The 15,976-nt window shown below is 34.4% G+C and overlaps 5 protein-coding genes and 1 pseudogene across 6 annotated transcripts; all 6 read left to right on the plus strand.

Moving 5' to 3' along the window:
- The first annotated feature begins 392 nt into the window (after positions 1 to 392).
- Positions 393 to 2,413, plus strand: LOC147535018 (small ribosomal subunit protein eS12-like). 2 transcript variants are annotated; one of them, XM_086647441.1, is made up of 5 exons: positions 393 to 509; positions 1,039 to 1,078; positions 1,507 to 1,798; positions 1,986 to 2,051; positions 2,141 to 2,413. In XM_086647441.1, the coding sequence occupies exons 2-5, from the start codon at positions 1,071 to 1,073 to the stop codon at positions 2,198 to 2,200; spliced, it is 426 nt and encodes a 141-aa protein (XP_086503567.1). In that variant the 5' UTR covers positions 393 to 509; positions 1,039 to 1,070; the 3' UTR covers positions 2,201 to 2,413. The 2 variants fall into 2 exon arrangements, with proteins under 2 accessions (XP_086503567.1, XP_086503568.1); XM_086647442.1 differs by having other exon boundaries at positions 426 to 509; positions 1,510 to 1,798.
- Positions 2,414 to 4,044: 1,631 nt separating this feature from the next.
- Positions 4,045 to 6,768, plus strand: LOC147535019 (large ribosomal subunit protein uL3y). The gene is made up of 6 exons (XM_086646802.1): positions 4,045 to 4,203; positions 5,012 to 5,120; positions 5,253 to 5,363; positions 5,472 to 5,776; positions 5,865 to 6,274; positions 6,357 to 6,768. Exons 2-6 carry the CDS (start codon positions 5,036 to 5,038, stop codon positions 6,613 to 6,615), a joined length of 1,170 nt encoding a protein of 389 aa, XP_086502928.1. The 5' UTR covers positions 4,045 to 4,203; positions 5,012 to 5,035; the 3' UTR covers positions 6,616 to 6,768.
- Positions 6,769 to 6,781: 13 nt separating this feature from the next.
- On the plus strand, positions 6,782 to 7,834 carry LOC147535020 (histone-lysine N-methyltransferase, H3 lysine-9 specific SUVH1-like). Its single transcript, XM_086650163.1, has 3 exons — positions 6,782 to 6,797; positions 6,935 to 7,017; positions 7,403 to 7,834. Exons 1-3 carry the CDS (start codon positions 6,782 to 6,784, stop codon positions 7,832 to 7,834), a joined length of 531 nt encoding a protein of 176 aa, XP_086506289.1.
- An 86-nt stretch (positions 7,835 to 7,920) lies between these two features.
- LOC147535021 (uncharacterized) lies at positions 7,921 to 9,207 on the plus strand. Its single transcript, XM_086650164.1, has 4 exons — positions 7,921 to 7,942; positions 8,229 to 8,310; positions 8,477 to 8,662; positions 8,805 to 9,207. Exons 1-4 carry the CDS (start codon positions 7,921 to 7,923, stop codon positions 9,205 to 9,207), a joined length of 693 nt encoding a protein of 230 aa, XP_086506290.1.
- Positions 9,208 to 11,535: 2,328 nt separating this feature from the next.
- LOC147535022 (uncharacterized) lies at positions 11,536 to 12,755 on the plus strand (annotated as a pseudogene).
- A 1,664-nt stretch (positions 12,756 to 14,419) lies between these two features.
- Positions 14,420 to 15,837, plus strand: LOC147535023 (uncharacterized). Its single transcript, XM_086647711.1, has 3 exons — positions 14,420 to 14,692; positions 14,881 to 15,368; positions 15,606 to 15,837. Exons 2-3 carry the CDS (start codon positions 15,045 to 15,047, stop codon positions 15,747 to 15,749), a joined length of 468 nt encoding a protein of 155 aa, XP_086503837.1. The 5' UTR covers positions 14,420 to 14,692; positions 14,881 to 15,044; the 3' UTR covers positions 15,750 to 15,837.
- Positions 15,838 to 15,976: the final 139 nt, after the last annotated feature.

Below are 15,976 nucleotides of genomic sequence, written 5' to 3' on the forward strand. Positions count from 1 at the left end.
TTTAAATATGCAAGTGCTCATGAAGTACATAAATTCCTTACGTCTCCCAACCCCGATAAGATGTAACATTAGCATGCATAGTGATTAAAATTTCTTAGTATTTGATAAGTGAATTGTTATTAAAATAAATATTTATTGAACTATTATGTTTGGACATTTTGCAGTTTTATATTTCTAAGTTAATTACTATATTTGAATTAGAGTCTACTCATTTTTTTTTCCTTCAAATTTTTTCATATAATTTCGTTTCAACTATTTCTTATAATAAGTTAAGAGATAGGGGCCAAAAATGTGAGGTGGTCACAATATGGGTCAAATAAGAATTAACCCTCAATTTGCTCTCATTTTGAAATCGAACGGCAGATATCATGGGATCTTTTTTAACCAATCCTAATCGTTCAATTGTACTTAAGACGAAGCCAAACTTTCATAATCCTCCTTTTAGGGTTTCTGAGAACGAGTTTCAGAGTACGGCTTGTGGATCTTCTTCTTCTTATTCGTTTCTAGAGGTATTATCTTCCAGCTCTCTTGATGAATATCATAATCAAGAGCTAAGTTTGAAATTTTTTTGGGGGTTTTACTTTGATTGATTCTCTATCTTTGATGATTCTATATGCTAAATTGCTAATCATGGACTCAAATTGAAAAAAATCGGAGTTTAATTTCGTTGAAACATTTAATCTAGCTTTGATTTATCAAAAGGAGAAGAAGAAAACAGAGATCTTGTTGGTTTCCTTTATACTTAGTCTTAAGATTGTTGCCTTTATCTAGTAGTGATTAAAATGTTCTCCTTCAAATATCTTTAAGTGATCAATGCTTGAATCTCAAAAGGGCTTTCTGCCCCATAAAAAAAAACCCCTAAATTTAGTGTTTGTTCTTGTTGAAAATTATACATTTATGCAATTCCTTGATGTGTTAAGTTCCCCTTCTAGTTATTCCTGATAGTTGGTGTTTATTGATTTCTTAATTTGATTCATGATTATTGACATTATTGTATAAACTTTTCTGATGTCTAATCTATAGTGTTTGCTCTAGCAGGGAAAAGAGCTTTCTAGTACAAAACTGCAAACATGTCTGGGTATGTAATCTAAATTCGACTGAATGCTACCTGTTTATATTATTATTAAGGTTATTAGCCATTGCAGATAATCGATATTATCCACCTTAATTAGACCAAATTCTTTCGTAAAACTTGAACTTGTTGTGTAGCAAGACTCTTTAGTTCATTAGTAATGATTCCAAGTTCCACGGAAATGAAATTTTTGAAGAGAACCAAGAAATGGGTAATGCGTATTGAAAATGGTAGGCGATCCGTGTTGCACATAACATTGGGTCAGTCGTCTGAAAGTATTAAGAAAATGTTAATAGCATTATTGAGGTTAAATATTATATAGTTCGATATATAAAAAATATAGTCTCTTCTTTCATTTCTATTGTAATCCATTTCCTCAACAAAAGATTGTTGTGAAATGAGCTCCCATTCACATGTACCCATTTATTTTTCAGAGAAGAAGTAGTTGCCGCTGCAGTGGAGGCACCAGCTCCAGTTCTAGGAGAGCCCATGGACACAATGACAGCACTTCAGCTTGTTCTAAAGAAGTCACTTGCTCACGACGGGCTTATCCGTGGACTCCATCAAGGTGCTAAGGTCATTGAGAAGCACGCAGCACAACTATGTGTACTGGCCGAGGACTGCAACCAAGTTGACTATGTTAAATTGGTCAAGGCTCTTTGTGCCGACCATAATGTGAGTTTGATTTCAGTTCCAAGTGCTAAAACTCTTGGAGAATGGGCAGGGGTAAGCAAAATTAGTCTCTATTAGATATTTATCGACGTTTTCTTTTTTTATTCCTTGGTTATATTTATATATTGATTGTGGAACCTCTTGTGGTTTTGTTTATACCCTTGCTAAAAACTTGCGTTATTTCTTAGACAATATCATCGGAGTGTTAATATTGTTATTTGCTGCTCTTTGAATAATATAGCTATGCAAGATTGACTCGGAGGGAAAAGCAAGGAAAGTAGTAGGATGCTCCATGGTAGTTGTGAAGGTAACAAGACAACCAAAATTGTAATTTCGCAGAAGTTTACGTCGATTTTCTTTTCATATGGACTGAAATCTGAGTTTAATGAACTGCAGGATTATGGTGAGGAATCCGAGGGTCTTAACATTGTGCGGGAGTACGTAAAATCCCACTAAGCAGTATTAGGAATGTAGGATGATGAGTTTCTTCTTTTGAGTTTACCCTTCTTTATTGAATGACTTGAATCAAAAGAGAGTACCCTAAATTTTGATTGATTGTTTTAGTTACCTTATGTTAGAACAAAAAAGTTGCAGCAAAACCAGTTGTTTGGGTTTGGATTAGGTTATGTCCTCCACATGGTATTGAACTATTGATTATGCTTCTCTCTCTCTCATGTTTCTTCTTTGTGTCTTCTAATTCATCCACAGTTAACATTAACCGTGTTGTTTGTTCAGATGATTTAAATTAGTAATCATGGGGGTATTGTTTACTACTATAGTTCATAAAAATGGTGAAAGAAATCACAAGAAACAAAAAAAATAAAAATCATAATTTTTTTTTTTGTAATTACTTCAAATTTGCTGCAAGTTAATAAAATCAAAACAAGTTATCAATTTTCTATCAAGTGATTATTGTAATTGCATCAGCTTTTCACCTTTTCACCTTGTCGGTAACTAGGACATAATATCTCGAACAATATCATCCTTGCCAATGTTCGTGAATGGATATGTTACGAATCAGAGGGGAATTTAACTCATTTTTTCGAGATTAGGGTGGGAATCCGGTGTTGCACACTACATTTCCCCCTGATATCTATATCCATCAGGGCTAATTGGCAGAATCCCACCAGGTACTCAAGTTCAGGTAATAGTCAAGTTCATAGTTCCGTTATCCTGTCCAAAACCTGGTGAACTTGTTTCGGCTAATCGGTGGTAGTAGAATTAGTTAATACTCAAGTTCACAGTTCCACTATCCGTACAAGCCTGCAGAGCTTACCAGGTAATAGTCAAGTTCATAGTTCCGTTATCCTGTCCAAAGCCTGGTGAACTCGTTTCGGCTAATCGGTAGTAGTAGGACTAGTTAATACTCAAGTTCACAGTTCCACTACCTGTACAAGCCTGCATAACTTGTTTCGGCTAATTGGTACTAGTCGTTTGGATCCCACGCCTAAAAGAGCCAGCCAGCCAACCACCACCACCAACACACATAATCAACCCTCTAAATCTACAACCACCATCACCTTACTCACACCACCACACATAACCAACCCTCTAAATCTACAACCACGATCACCATTCTCCCACCACCACACATAATCTAAGTGTGGCAAACTGGGAAGTGACTCCCTTCGGACTTTGGGTGCCCACGGGCTCAAACAAACTCTGGTATTTCAGACAAGTTTCACGTTTTCCCTGTCCTTACAGCATCTCCAACGCGAAACTTAAAAAGAAAAGTTAATTAGTTTCTTGTGTCAAAGTCTCAATTGTGGTTTTCAATCCTATATGGCTAAATTGAGTTTTTATTTGAACTTTTTATGTCTCCAATGGAGATCTAAAAAAGAACTCCACGCATACATATGTCAATCATTGATTCAATAGGAATAAATTAAATATGAAGAAAACCTTCTTATTGGTGTAATATATAATTGGGTTGACTAAAACAATTGAGATACTCAAAAGAAAACTCAAATATTGAGTTTCTTCTTGAAATATCTCAACATTACGTTATGTCACTTCCGTTTGAGATCTTAACTGAATGTTGCATTGAAGAGAGATTTCTCTAAAAAGTCCTAGGTGACACTCTGAGCTTCTCACGTTGAGTCTTGCATTGGAGATGCTCTTAATCATAGCTTATGTTATGAACACATGGAACAGAACATTCCGAGGGTACTCGAACTGGGCCTAATTCGAGCTGGGTCTGAATAATTGGGATTAGGACCCGTCCGAAGCCCACACACACAAAGGCTTGGCAAAAATAACCCTAACTCACATTTAAAATTAGGGTTTCATTTGGACAATCTGACGGCACATATAATACCTTCATGCAAAATCAATCCTAGTCGTTCATTTGTGTATATATTTAACTGAAGCTTTGTCCATGAACACCACATTAGGGTTTCTGTGCGAGGTTGTGAGAGTGAGGCAGAGAGGGTTGTAGCTAGTCTTCGTCGTTGGTAGAGGTAATATCTAGCTATTTTGCTGTATTATTTGTTCGATTCATAGTTCATAGTTCATAGTTCGAGATCCTTAATTTGTTTATTGTTATTAGTTCTTGTTCATATGAATCACTAACAATTATCTATGAAATCCTTTTGTGTTGATGATGTTGTATTCGATTATCGTTTTACTCTTATTGATTTTCAATTGAAAGGTTAGTCTTTAGATCTACGTTTTATATTGTAAATCTCTAGCATTTTTTCATAAAATCGAGTTTTAGATCTTGCTTTTAAGCTACTTTTTAAAACATTTGAATGTTCTCTTTATCTGATATTGACTGAAATGTTATCCTGAAAACAATAGTAAGTAATCAAGGCTTGAATCTCAAAAGTGCTTTTTACCAATAAAAACCTAATTTTGGTTTTTTGGTATGAAATACACAAGAGCACCGAGAATTGGTATATAATATATATGCCATAGGCCTTTGGTACAGGAGCAATTTCTAGTCATTTATTTGATATAGAATTTACATTCTTATGTTTTCAGAAGTGGGTATGTTTCCAAATTAAAATCTTTTTCAATTTTTTAAATCAACATAGATGTTTTGTTAGTGCTTTTAATTGAATTTACTGTTTTAATGTTTTGTTACAAATGAATCATTTTTGGCTGTTTTTCTATTGAATTGTAAAAAAATTACCTTCATTTTGTAGTTATCTTTTCGGTTTACGAGGATTTTTTAGTTATTGTTTCTTTTCAAAATTCTCACCCATTCGAATTGTTTTTATTTTTAGTATTGGATGTTGCATCCTTTTAAGAATATATTTTCTGCAGTTTGAGTTTGTTGTAGGAAGAAAAATGTCTCACCGGAAGTTTGAACATCCTAGACATGGTTCGTTGGGATTTCTTCCTAGGAAGAGAGCTGCCCGCCACAGAGGAAAAGGTTGTCAATTCTATCTCCCACACTATGAATTGCTTAATGTTTTTTTGGATCGATTTTATAGACCATGAATTTATGTTCTGTTTTGGGCATTCTTGACTTCAATTTCTGAAAAACATTCATGGATTCCTGCAGTGAAGTCCTTCCCCAAGGATGATCCAACAAAGCCTTGTCGTTTGACAGCATTTCTCGGATACAAGGCAGGGATGACTCATATTGTTAGGGAGGTCGAGAAACCAGGATCAAGTATTTATCTTATCCTCTAACAAAATGTTCAAAACTTGAATTGTTCGATGTCAATTGCATCCTGTAATTGGGTTCTTTTAATCCTCAATTTTTGTTATTTTAATTCAGAATTGCACAAGAAGGAGACTTGTGAAGCAGTTACAATCATTGAAACACCACCTATGATTGTTGTTGGAGTTGTTGGATACTTGAAAACACCCCGAGGCCTTAGATCACTGGGCACTGTTTGGGCTCAGCATCTCAATGAAGAAGTGAAGAGGCGCTTTTACAAGAACTTTGCCAAGTCCAAGAAGAAGGCTTTTGTCAAGTACTCAAAGAAGTATGAAAGTGAAGAAGGGAAGAAAGATATCCAATCCCAGTTGGAAAAATTGAAGAAATATTGTTCTGTCATTCGTGTTTTGGCTCATACCCAGGTATATATATTCTGTTCGATCAAGTAAAGCTCTACTTTGCTGACAACCCATAATTTGTTGGTTTATAAATCAATTTTTTTTTTTGTAGATCCGAAAGATGAAGGGGTTGAAGCAGAAGAAGGCCCATTTGATGGAGATCCAGGTGAACGGTGGTGATATTGCTCAAAAGGTCGATTTTGCTTACGGCTTTTTCGAGAAGCAGATCCCAATTGATGCCATCTTTCAGAAGGATGAAATGATTGATATCATTGGTGTCACCAAGGGTAAGGGTTATGAGGGTGTGGTAACTAGATGGGGTGTTACTCGTCTTCCTCGCAAGACCCACAGAGGTCTTCGTAAGGTAGCCTGTATCGGTGCATGGCATCCAGCTAGGGTTTCATTTACAGTTGCTAGGGCTGGGCAAAATGGGTACCATCATCGAACAGAGATGAACAAGAAGATTTACAAGCTAGGAAAAGCCGGACAGGAGTCTCATACTGCTGATACTGAATATGATCGGTAAGAACCCATTTTTCTACAAAGATTTTCTGCACATATACATTGATCATGAATTAATTGTTGATTGAATTTGACTCTTTAGGACCGAGAAGGACATAACACCAATGGGTGGTTTCCCTCACTATGGAATTGTGAAGGAAGATTACTTGCTGATCAAAGGATGTTGTGTTGGGCCAAAGAAACGAGTTGTGACTTTGAGGCAGTCACTTCAAAAGCAGACATCTAGGGTTGCCATGGAAGAGATTAAGCTTAAGTTCATCGATACATCCTCGAAGTTTGGTCACGGTCGTTTCCAGACTAATGAAGAGAAGTCTAAGTACTATGGACGAGTCAAGGCATAGTTTAAACAGTGATGGATAATTATTTTTTCATGCTTTCAGTTTCTGTTTTAAGATAAAACTGAGTTTTCTAATATTTACATTTTCTAGTTACTGAACTATTTGCAGAGTTTGTTTTTGCTTAGAAGTTTTGAAATATGAGTTGCCTTCTGGTTACCTTGTTCTTGAGATGTTACTCTTCCCTGGTTATCTTCTCTTTTGATGCTTGAATTTCTTGATCTTCCAAAGGAACAATCCCCATTAATATCTTCAGATTTTCAGATTAAACTATACCTTGTTTTCAAAAATTATACTTCATAATCATCACTTCTACCATTTCCAGATCTAAGGATTCTGAGTTTATCTGAATGGCTGCTCTTGATCTCGAGTTTTGAGATAGAGGCTGATCTTGGTTTTAATGTTGAGGTTGGGAGGCTAGAGTTTTGAGATAGAGGCTGATCTTGGTTTTAATGTTGAGGTTGGGAGGCTAAATTTTCATGTTCTTGATCTTGAGAGAGAGAGAGAGAAACAGATAGAGTGTGTTTGGAAGAAATTTTTGTTTTCCCATCATGTGAATTTTGTACTCCAGGAACTTTTCATGTTTCTCCAAAACATCTTTCTTATCACAAAAATCAAAAGGGTGCTTCTAAAGGCACCAAGCCAAAAGGCTGTTAGCATCCAACTCTATTAGCACCAGGCCCAACAGTTCCTTTCTCTGTTAGCACCGTCCAACTATGTAGGCACCGATCAAAGTGGAGAGTTAACCCTAATCCCTACATCCATCTCTCACAAATTCTGAAAATTGAGGAAGAGGATTGGGAATGTTCCTGGGATTGAAGTTGGAGATATTTTCTTTCTCAAGATTCAATTATGCTTGGTTGGATTACATTGTCAGATAATGGCCGGAATTGATTATATGGTTATGAACTTTAGCCTAGTTGGTGAGCCTGTGGCTGTGAGTATTGTTTCTTCAGGTGGGTATGAAGATGATGCAGATGCAGGAGATGTTTTGATTTATAGTGGTCAAGGTGGTAACCTGTCTAAGAAGAAAGGTAATGGCAAAGAAGCACCTGATCAGAAGCTCGAAAGGGGAATTCTTGCGGTAGAGAAAAGTTTGCATCCTGGCGACGAGGTTAGAGTTATTCGAGGTGTGAAGGATGTTTTGAGCTCAAGTGGGAAGGTATATATCTATGACGGTTTATATAAAATTAAAATACAAGAGTCATGGACAGAGAAAAACTAAGTAGGTGTTAGAGTTTTCAAATACAAATTGGTAAGAGTACCTCCTGATCAACACGAAGCTTTCACTTTATGGAAAGCCACTCATCAATGGAGCTTACAGAGAATTCGGGTCAATGACCAATGACCCGAGTCAATAATATTTCCGGATGCTAACAGCATTTTAGTCCGGTGCCTTTAGAAGCGCCCAAATCAAAAGAATTTGTAGTTGGTGACGAATAACCGGCCATTTGTGGGCGGCATCTAATTTATGGGCGGCATCTAATTTATGGGCGACGTCCAACTTACAAAATAAAAAAGAGAAATTTCGTCAAAACTCTTAATAAATTTTTTGCCACTCAATTCTTCTAGTCATTAGTTCCCTAGGTATTCTCTCAATTTACAACAGCTTGCAGTAGGTTCACAACAAGTTGCAATACGTTTGAAGCAGCTTGCAGAAGGGTTGCAACAACTTGCATCTGTTTCTTTATTTCCCTCTCTGTTCTCAAAACCTTGGATTGATTTAATTGGATACAATTTTTAATAGTACATGTTTCACTAATCTATACAAATGAACATCATATAGAATGTGCGAGTTTCGACGTCATTCATTCTGATTGTTAATTTAATTGGAGTTCTTTATTTCCCTTTCTGTTGTTACTCCTAGTGGGGCAATCGACGACAAAGTCTCCATTCTTCCTTCAAATTGTGGTAGTATAGAATGTGCGAGTTTCGACGTCATTCATTCCGGAAACGACTTCGAAGTTCGTCGATTTAATTCTTCCTTGTGGATGTCAACTTCTCCCATCGAAAATATCTCTTTTGTAGATTCTACTCAAGCTGGCTTTCGACAGTAAGAATTTCAACCACCGTAAAAATACTTAGCAATTAGTTTAATATCTAAATTTCTTTTAGTAACTCTGTAGTTTTCATTTAAATAATCTATTGTCGAACAGATTTGTGTCTAAAGAACTTACATATTCATGTTTACACAGGCCATTTCAATATATTCAAGGGAATAACAGTTACAACAAGAAAATTGAGATGACAGCTCCTTTACTAACCCATGTTTCTCAAAGTGATGGTCCTCTATGTGATTCATCATTCGTCATTAGCCTTCACATCCCTAAACAACATCATGCTAATCCCCCTACGAGTAATGGTCTACATGTTGAAAATTGGGATACCAAATATGTTGCTGTTAGACAATTCGGTGGATTTGCATCTGTCGACGTCGAAGTTGGACAAGAAGCTGCAACACTCCATGCTAGTCTTGCAGGTTCTAAGTGGTCCTCTTTGATTGAGAAAAGTCGGGCTACTAATCCTACTGAATCTAACTATTCAGTGGCTCAATATAGTTCTCGATTTGAATACCAGATCAGGGTTAATGAAATCTAGTTGTTGTTTGACATGTAACATTGAAGAAGAGAAGAAGTCCGCCCATTTTAGTTAAATAATTAATTAAGCAGCTAAGCTATATCAAGATTGAATAAATGTGAGTTTATGATCATTCGACACGGGTTTACATATATTATTTTGTTTTGTAATGCACGCTAAAGTTACATTGGAATTGAGGAGCAATTTATATACTTTTATATGATAAACTTGACAAGGTCTACAATTACTTCGACTTTAATTTTCACTCATCGGCTAACTCTGTAGCCTAATTAAGATTGCACTTCCTCTAATAGAAGTTCTTGACATTTTAAAGAAGTGAAAAGGACGGTGATGTTTGACCATAGGAAATAAGGTTGAAGACCAAAATTTGTGGTTTGAATTAAAAAAATGACTATAATTTTCTTCGATTTGGACGCCATACCTTTTTAAGTTTGATTTCCTCTACAAACCTATGTAAATCGGCATAGATGTATTGTTAAATATATGTGCATTCGTGCAAACCTTAGTTGCTCAAAATTTGAAGAGAAAGTGTCTAAGTGAAAGTGATTGTGAATTTGGACCCACTAAATGATGGATGGGTTATAGTTAATGTGAGTAGATTTGGTCTAAACATTAAAAAGTATCAATAGATTTTGAGGAAATGGAACGTAAATCAGAATGGGTCCTCTTGTTTGTGAGTTAGATGAGCAATTTTGCCTTTTCCATTATGTCCTTCTTTTTATATTGTATTAAAATAGGTTAGTCGATTATAGAAGAAATAAATTTAGTTGTTCGTAAGACGTGGCAGAAACCTAGTTCTCACTTATTCCCTTTATTTATGCTAATTTGTTGTTTTTCTTTCTTTTCAACTCATAACTAATCCCAAACAAATTGGTTTGCTTGGATTAGGTATATATCATAGGCTTCTATGTCTTTCTCAGATATAGAAATTGCTTGGTTGACAAAACCAAACCCTAAAAATCTTAAAATCCATTGAAAAAGGAAAGCTTTCTTATACTCTATTTTATGGGTTCTCTCATAGATTCATCCTTCTTTTTTTGAGATGTATCATAAATTCATCCTTAATAGTAATGTTTGATGAAAAAAGCAAGAGTAACTGAGTTGGATGTAAATACTTATTTGTTCATATTATATACTTCTTGATGAAATATACTACCTATTGGGTCTCACTCTTCTCGACAAACTGAATTCTAGCTGTCTCAAACTTATCTATTTTACACATTTTATTTCACGGACTCCTCACTTCTACTGAAAAGAAAAGTTATCCGTTAGTTTTGTTTATTTCTAAATTTTGCATGTCAAAACACTAGTAAATTTGTCAAGCTCCTAGGTTGCACATAATTAAGATTTCTTACTTTCCTAGTTTGGGTATATATCCTGATCTATTTTTTATTCTTTGCTATGTGTAAGATAAGATCAAATTGCCAACAACCCTTGGTTGGAGTGGTAAGAGGTATAATCTTCCACCTTAGAGGTCAAGGGTTCGAGGCACACGCTGAACAATTCAAAAAAAAGATAAGATCAAATCAATTTTGAATTCAATCGACAATCGTGGGAGTACATACAAGTCCAAGTTTAAAGGAGGCCGTAGGGAATTTTTTTAAAAAAAATCTATCCTTGATTTCTGTCCAATCCTAGACAGAAAAATTACAACTAACTTAATATGAACCATATCAAATGTTTTTTAGGTTTTCTTTGCTAGATTTTCTAAGTGAGGATTATAGTCCAAATATTTTTCTTTACAGTTTTGTTTGATTTGTTAAGTTATGAGTCCACGTACAAAAATTTGAATCAATTTTTAAAAAATACATTCCTTTTTACAAAAAAATTGTTGATCATTTTAAGAGTCAATCTATGAGGCATTAATCACGATAGACAATAGTTGAATATGAAAGATATGATATGTTTTTTCTTTGTCTTGTTTTCTTTTCTTGGATTTTTCATTATAATTCAAATATTTATCCATACAATATTGTTAACTTAGAATTAATATATTTTGGGAAACAATTAAGTACTAAATGGGCTACTAGTTTTTCTGTATTTTTGTTATGTTACAAGTTAATAGAAAAACTTCACGCCAATATAGTCGATATGGAATATATATAAATATATATGTTTTGTATATACCATAGTATAATATATATTCAAAATAAAATTTTAATCCCCCTAAATTTCTTAAATATCTTGTATACCCCAAATGTCTAATCTAGAAATACAGATAATCACTTACCACAAAATTCATTAACCTTCAACCTTAATATCTAATCCTGCTATTGGTAATTGAGAAAGGGAAGTGACTTGTTTTCTCCTCAACTATTAACAATCAAAATGGCTGAAATTACTTTCTTGAAATTATCCTTTTATCTATTTGGTGTATTTCTTTGTGCTCTTACTCCAAGTTGGGCAACATATAACAAAGTTTCCATTTTTTCCTTCTAATTGTGGCCGTATAGAATGTCCAAGTTTCGATGTCATTCATTCTGGAAACGACTTCGAAATTCGCCGATTCAATTCTAAATTCTTCGCTGTAGATGTCCACTTCTCCAATCGAAAATATCTCTTTCGTAGACTCGACTAAAGCTGGTTTTCGACAGTAAGAATTTCAATCACATTAAAAACGTTCCGAATTTGTTTGATTTCTAAATTTCTTCTGATAAGTTGATTGTTTTCACTTAAATAAATATATTGTGTAGTAGTTATTTTGTCTAAATAGCTCACTTATTCATGTTTACACAGGCTATTTGCTTATATTCAAGGGAATAACAGTTAAACAAGAAAATAGAGATGACAACTCCTCTACTAACCCATGTCTCTCCAAGTGATGGTCCTTTATGTGATTCATCATTCATCATTAGCCTTTATATCCCTAAACGACATCATGCTAATCCACCAACGAGTAATGGCCTACAAGTTCAAAATTGGAGTACCAAATATGCCGCTGTTAGACAATTCGGTGGGTTTGCATATGTTGACTCTGAAGTTGGACAAGAAGCTGCAACGCTCTATGCTAGTCTTGCAGGTTCTAAATGGGCATCTCTGATTGAGAAAAGTCGGGCTACTAATCCTACTAAATCTAACTTCACTGTGGCTCAACATAGTTCTCGATTCGATTACCAGAACAGGGTTAATGAGATCTGGATGTTGCTTGACATGGAGAATTAAAGAAGGCAATTGTAGTTAAATTATGTATTAAGTAGCTAAGTTTATCATCAAGATTCAATAAGTGTAGCAGTAGATTTTGATAAAATGAAACACAAATCAGAATGGGTGTTCTTGTTTGTGGTTTGATGAACAATTTTGCCTTTTCCATAATTTTCCTTCTATAATTAACAAAGAATAAACAATCTCTGTCCTTTTTTTAATCCCTTGCCATTTCCTTGATTTGTGTTGATTTGTTCATTTTTTTCTTCTTCATGTCATAACTAATCCAAAACAAACCCATATTAATAAATCATTTTTTCATGATTTTAACAAAGATACCAAATTTCTTCTGCAATAGACAGGCTACATTATTTGTAATTGGAATTGGTTTGCTTGAATTAGGTCTCTATCATAGGCTTCAATTTCTTTCTCAGACATAGTGATTGCTTGATTGACAACACCAAACCTAAAAATCTGAAAATCCATTAAAAACCAAAAGCTTTCATAATTACACCTTTCTTTTTCTTATATTTTATGGGTTCTCTCACAAATTCATCCATGAAGTAATGTTAGATAAAAACTAAGAGTAACTTAGTTAAAACTGAGTTATATTAGAAGTAAATATTTGTTAGTTTATTAATGCAAAAAATAAATAAACATATTTGTTAGTTTATAGTACTTCTTAACGATTGTTAGATTGTACTGGTCTCATTCTTCTCCAAAACTGGCTTCTAAAGAAAAGTTGTCTCAAAATTATCTATTTTACAAATTTAAGTGCTCACGCGGTATGAGATAATGTTAATATCTCTCTCGAATGCCAAGGCTGGAGTAATTAGACACTCTCCCTCCAAACGGGGAGTCGGGGATGAAATTACAAAATACAACCATCTCTACACCAATATTTCATGTACATGTCAGAACATATTGGATGTAACTCTTCCTAAAAACAGACTTCGTATGAAAATAATTACTCAAGAGTAATCTACTTTACAAATTCTAATATCTTCGTAGAAACGACCTACATGTTAGGAATTTGAAGTACTTGGGTTTCAAGCTCCCCAACTACAAAAGAAAACTGGCTATCGATCAATTTTATTTGTTTCTAAAGTTTGCATATGAAACACTAGCGAATTTGTCAAGCTCTTTGGTTTCACATAATATGTTTATAAACTTTCTTAGTTAGAGTAATCCTTATCCATTCTCTGTTCCCTAATATGTTGAAGATTAGATCAAATGGTGGTTATCAATTTTGAATTCCATATGGAAATATTTATTGCATTTCTTTTAGCAGCCTTTTGATGTTGTTTTATTTTAATATCTTCTTTGGCAGCTTTTCTTTTCTTTTCTTTTCAAGTAGTGGGAAGATTATGTAGAGGATTCTACTGCCTTTTCCATGATCACACCTAAAATGGTCTTACAGCTATTACTTTAATGGACACCAAATAGGAAAATTACACATATACCCATCCCTCTATTTGTTCATATAAATTATGAACTTAATTAATCTAGATCAAAACAAGTTGATAGAAACCCTTATTTGAAAGAATTACCACTTTTTTTTGTTCTTTTTCCCTTTTGATTATCTTATAAGAATATGATTCCTTGAGTTATACATGAAAACACAAAACAAGGAAACATAAAAGTTGTAGTAGTTTAGATTCTCATACTTTTGTTTTATTTTTTGCTTCCACTTTACGTCATTGTATCTTATTTAGGTGATAATACGATTTCGATTAACCTAATTACTTAAAATACTTTAAATAAGTATTGATTGAACAAAGTTGGATCATGTGGGCATGTTTCTTTTCTTGAGTAATTACATATGAAACTTAAAAAGTATACTAGTATAAAGTAGGATTTTCGACTCATTGACATTAACAACTATGGATTAAAACATAATTATCTCAAACTAGAACCATGTTACTTGTACTTGAATTAGTGATTGTTTAAGATCATTCTTTGTCCATTAGTTAAAAGTTGTGAAGGGAGGGTACAATTGAGAAATTTTTAGGGTTTACTTTCTTGTTTTTTGGGTTTGTTTGTATGTTCTATATTGTGCTAACTTTATCATGACTTGTATAGAATTACCTATAAGTTGATGACATTGTTGTGAGAGAGAAGTCATCCCGAGTTTGTCGTTCGAGAACAGTGTATTCGGGCAGCTCATGTTTTAGTAATTGGCATTGTGAAAGATTGCTTAATTCACTACTTCTGTCACTCTCCTCTGTTTTCAACTCCTTTTCACTATTTTTCAAACATTTTGTGGCTTCTAATTGTTGGTTCAGAGATTGGGAAGAAGGGAAAAGTGTATCACAACTTATATCAACTTGGGTTTTTTCAATCGGTAACCGTGAACTCTTTATATGCCTGAATTCTTTGTTGATAGTTTCTGTCTTAGTTTCTCAACTTCATTTGGTAAAATGTGTCATATTTTGGTCCTATATGATCTTACATTTTTCTTTCTTTATGGGTTATGTGGTGAATTCATTGTAATTCATGCTTCAAACACTTTCTTGATTGTCTTATAAACAGGTGAACCGAGTTAGCAATTCCGTCAGAAGAAACTTTACAGTATATCTAGTCAATTAACCTCCTTAAAGCTCTGAATACTCGAGTCAATTCACATTGTTCGTCGTCTAAATTTGGGACTTCTTAATTAAAACAGACTCAAATTCGAAGAGCGTGAGTAAGCCACCATGAATGAGTTCAACTCGATGAGACCCAAACCATGGAGTGTTTATACAAGCGCGAATAATCCCAGCCCATCTCATACAGGAAGAGCAGGAGATCAAGAAGTAGTGCCCTGGAAAAGCTTAGGAACTTCATTGAATGCAATTTCTTTTGGTTTTGTTGCTACTGCAATTCTAATTTCCATGTTTATTATCATGGCTATATTTGAACATTTGATATGGCCTAAATCGGCATTCTCATCGCGTCAAGATGTAGCTGAAGAATCATTAGAAATGAACCAGATGCGGGTTCAAATTCATACACTGGAGAAGCTTGGAAATTCACAGAATGTAAGTTCTTTTCGCCTAAATTTTAAGGTTATAGTTTATTTTCATTCTTTCCCGTCTTCTTCATATATAAAGAACAATTCTATTGTGTTTAAATCCTATGTTCTACTGGGGCTTGAGAATTCTGTGCACATCACAAGTAGTAACTCGACACAGAATTCTCAGATTAGTACTCGACCTCATATCAAGTATACAATTTCTTTTCTTTGGTATTTTGATTTATGGGGTTTTCTTGAACAGGTGTCGGCGTCGTATTCCCAAGATTATTCAGTGTTGATGCCAGGGGAACAATGCCCAACATTCATTGCTCAACCTGCTCCACTCCCATGCCCAAGAGAAAAGATTTATTGGCCTTCACATGGACATGCTTTTGTTTCCCCTTAGCTACCATTCTTACATATTATACAAATAATATATGTGCACATAAATATTTGTCTCTTTAATGGAAATCCACTTCCTTGTGTTTGTTATCGTCATCATCATTGTACTTCTTCTCTTTCTAGTCTCTACAACAATTTTCTCTCTGCAAATGATGCTCCTATTGCATATATTTTATCTATTGAGAATATATAATCTTTTCATGTTTTAGAAATTCATAATCATTAGATAGA

The sequence above is a fragment of the Eschscholzia californica genome, unplaced genomic scaffold (assembly GCF_041429995.1).
Source record: "Eschscholzia californica isolate CP2 unplaced genomic scaffold, dmEscCali1.0.p SCAF_6, whole genome shotgun sequence".
In the NCBI taxonomy this organism is placed as follows: Eukaryota; Viridiplantae; Streptophyta; class Magnoliopsida; order Ranunculales; family Papaveraceae; genus Eschscholzia; species Eschscholzia californica.

What these genes read in the sequence shown, in the direction of transcription:
- LOC147535018 (XM_086647441.1), top strand. An exon ending in CTCTTGGAGAATGGGCAGGG is followed by an intron (nt 1,799 to 1,985) that starts GTAAGCAAAATT and finishes TGAATAATATAG; the next exon opens with CTATGCAAGATTGACTCGGA. An exon ending in GCTCCATGGTAGTTGTGAAG is followed by an intron (nt 2,052 to 2,140) that starts GTAACAAGACAA and finishes AATGAACTGCAG; the next exon opens with GATTATGGTGAGGAATCCGA.
- LOC147535019 (XM_086646802.1), top strand. Translation starts at nt 5,036, where the DNA reads ATGTCTCACCGGAAGTTTGAACATCCTAGACATGGTTCGTTGGGATTT. An exon ending in TGCCCGCCACAGAGGAAAAG is followed by an intron (nt 5,121 to 5,252) that starts GTTGTCAATTCT and finishes GGATTCCTGCAG; the next exon opens with TGAAGTCCTTCCCCAAGGAT. An exon ending in GTGTTTTGGCTCATACCCAG is followed by an intron (nt 5,777 to 5,864) that starts GTATATATATTC and finishes TTTTTTTTGTAG; the next exon opens with ATCCGAAAGATGAAGGGGTT.
- LOC147535020 (XM_086650163.1), top strand. An exon ending in ATCTTGGTTTTAATGTTGAG is followed by an intron (nt 7,018 to 7,402) that starts GTTGGGAGGCTA and finishes AAATTGAGGAAG; the next exon opens with AGGATTGGGAATGTTCCTGG.
- LOC147535021 (XM_086650164.1), top strand. Translation starts at nt 7,921, where the DNA reads ATGGAGCTTACAGAGAATTCGG. An exon ending in GTTTCTTTATTTCCCTCTCT is followed by an intron (nt 8,311 to 8,476) that starts GTTCTCAAAACC and finishes TGTTACTCCTAG; the next exon opens with TGGGGCAATCGACGACAAAG. An exon ending in ACTCAAGCTGGCTTTCGACA is followed by an intron (nt 8,663 to 8,804) that starts GTAAGAATTTCA and finishes ATGTTTACACAG; the next exon opens with GCCATTTCAATATATTCAAG.
- LOC147535023 (XM_086647711.1), top strand. Translation starts at nt 15,045, where the DNA reads ATGAATGAGTTCAACTCGATGAGACCCAAACCATGGAGTGTTTATACA. An exon ending in AGCTTGGAAATTCACAGAAT is followed by an intron (nt 15,369 to 15,605) that starts GTAAGTTCTTTT and finishes TTTCTTGAACAG; the next exon opens with GTGTCGGCGTCGTATTCCCA.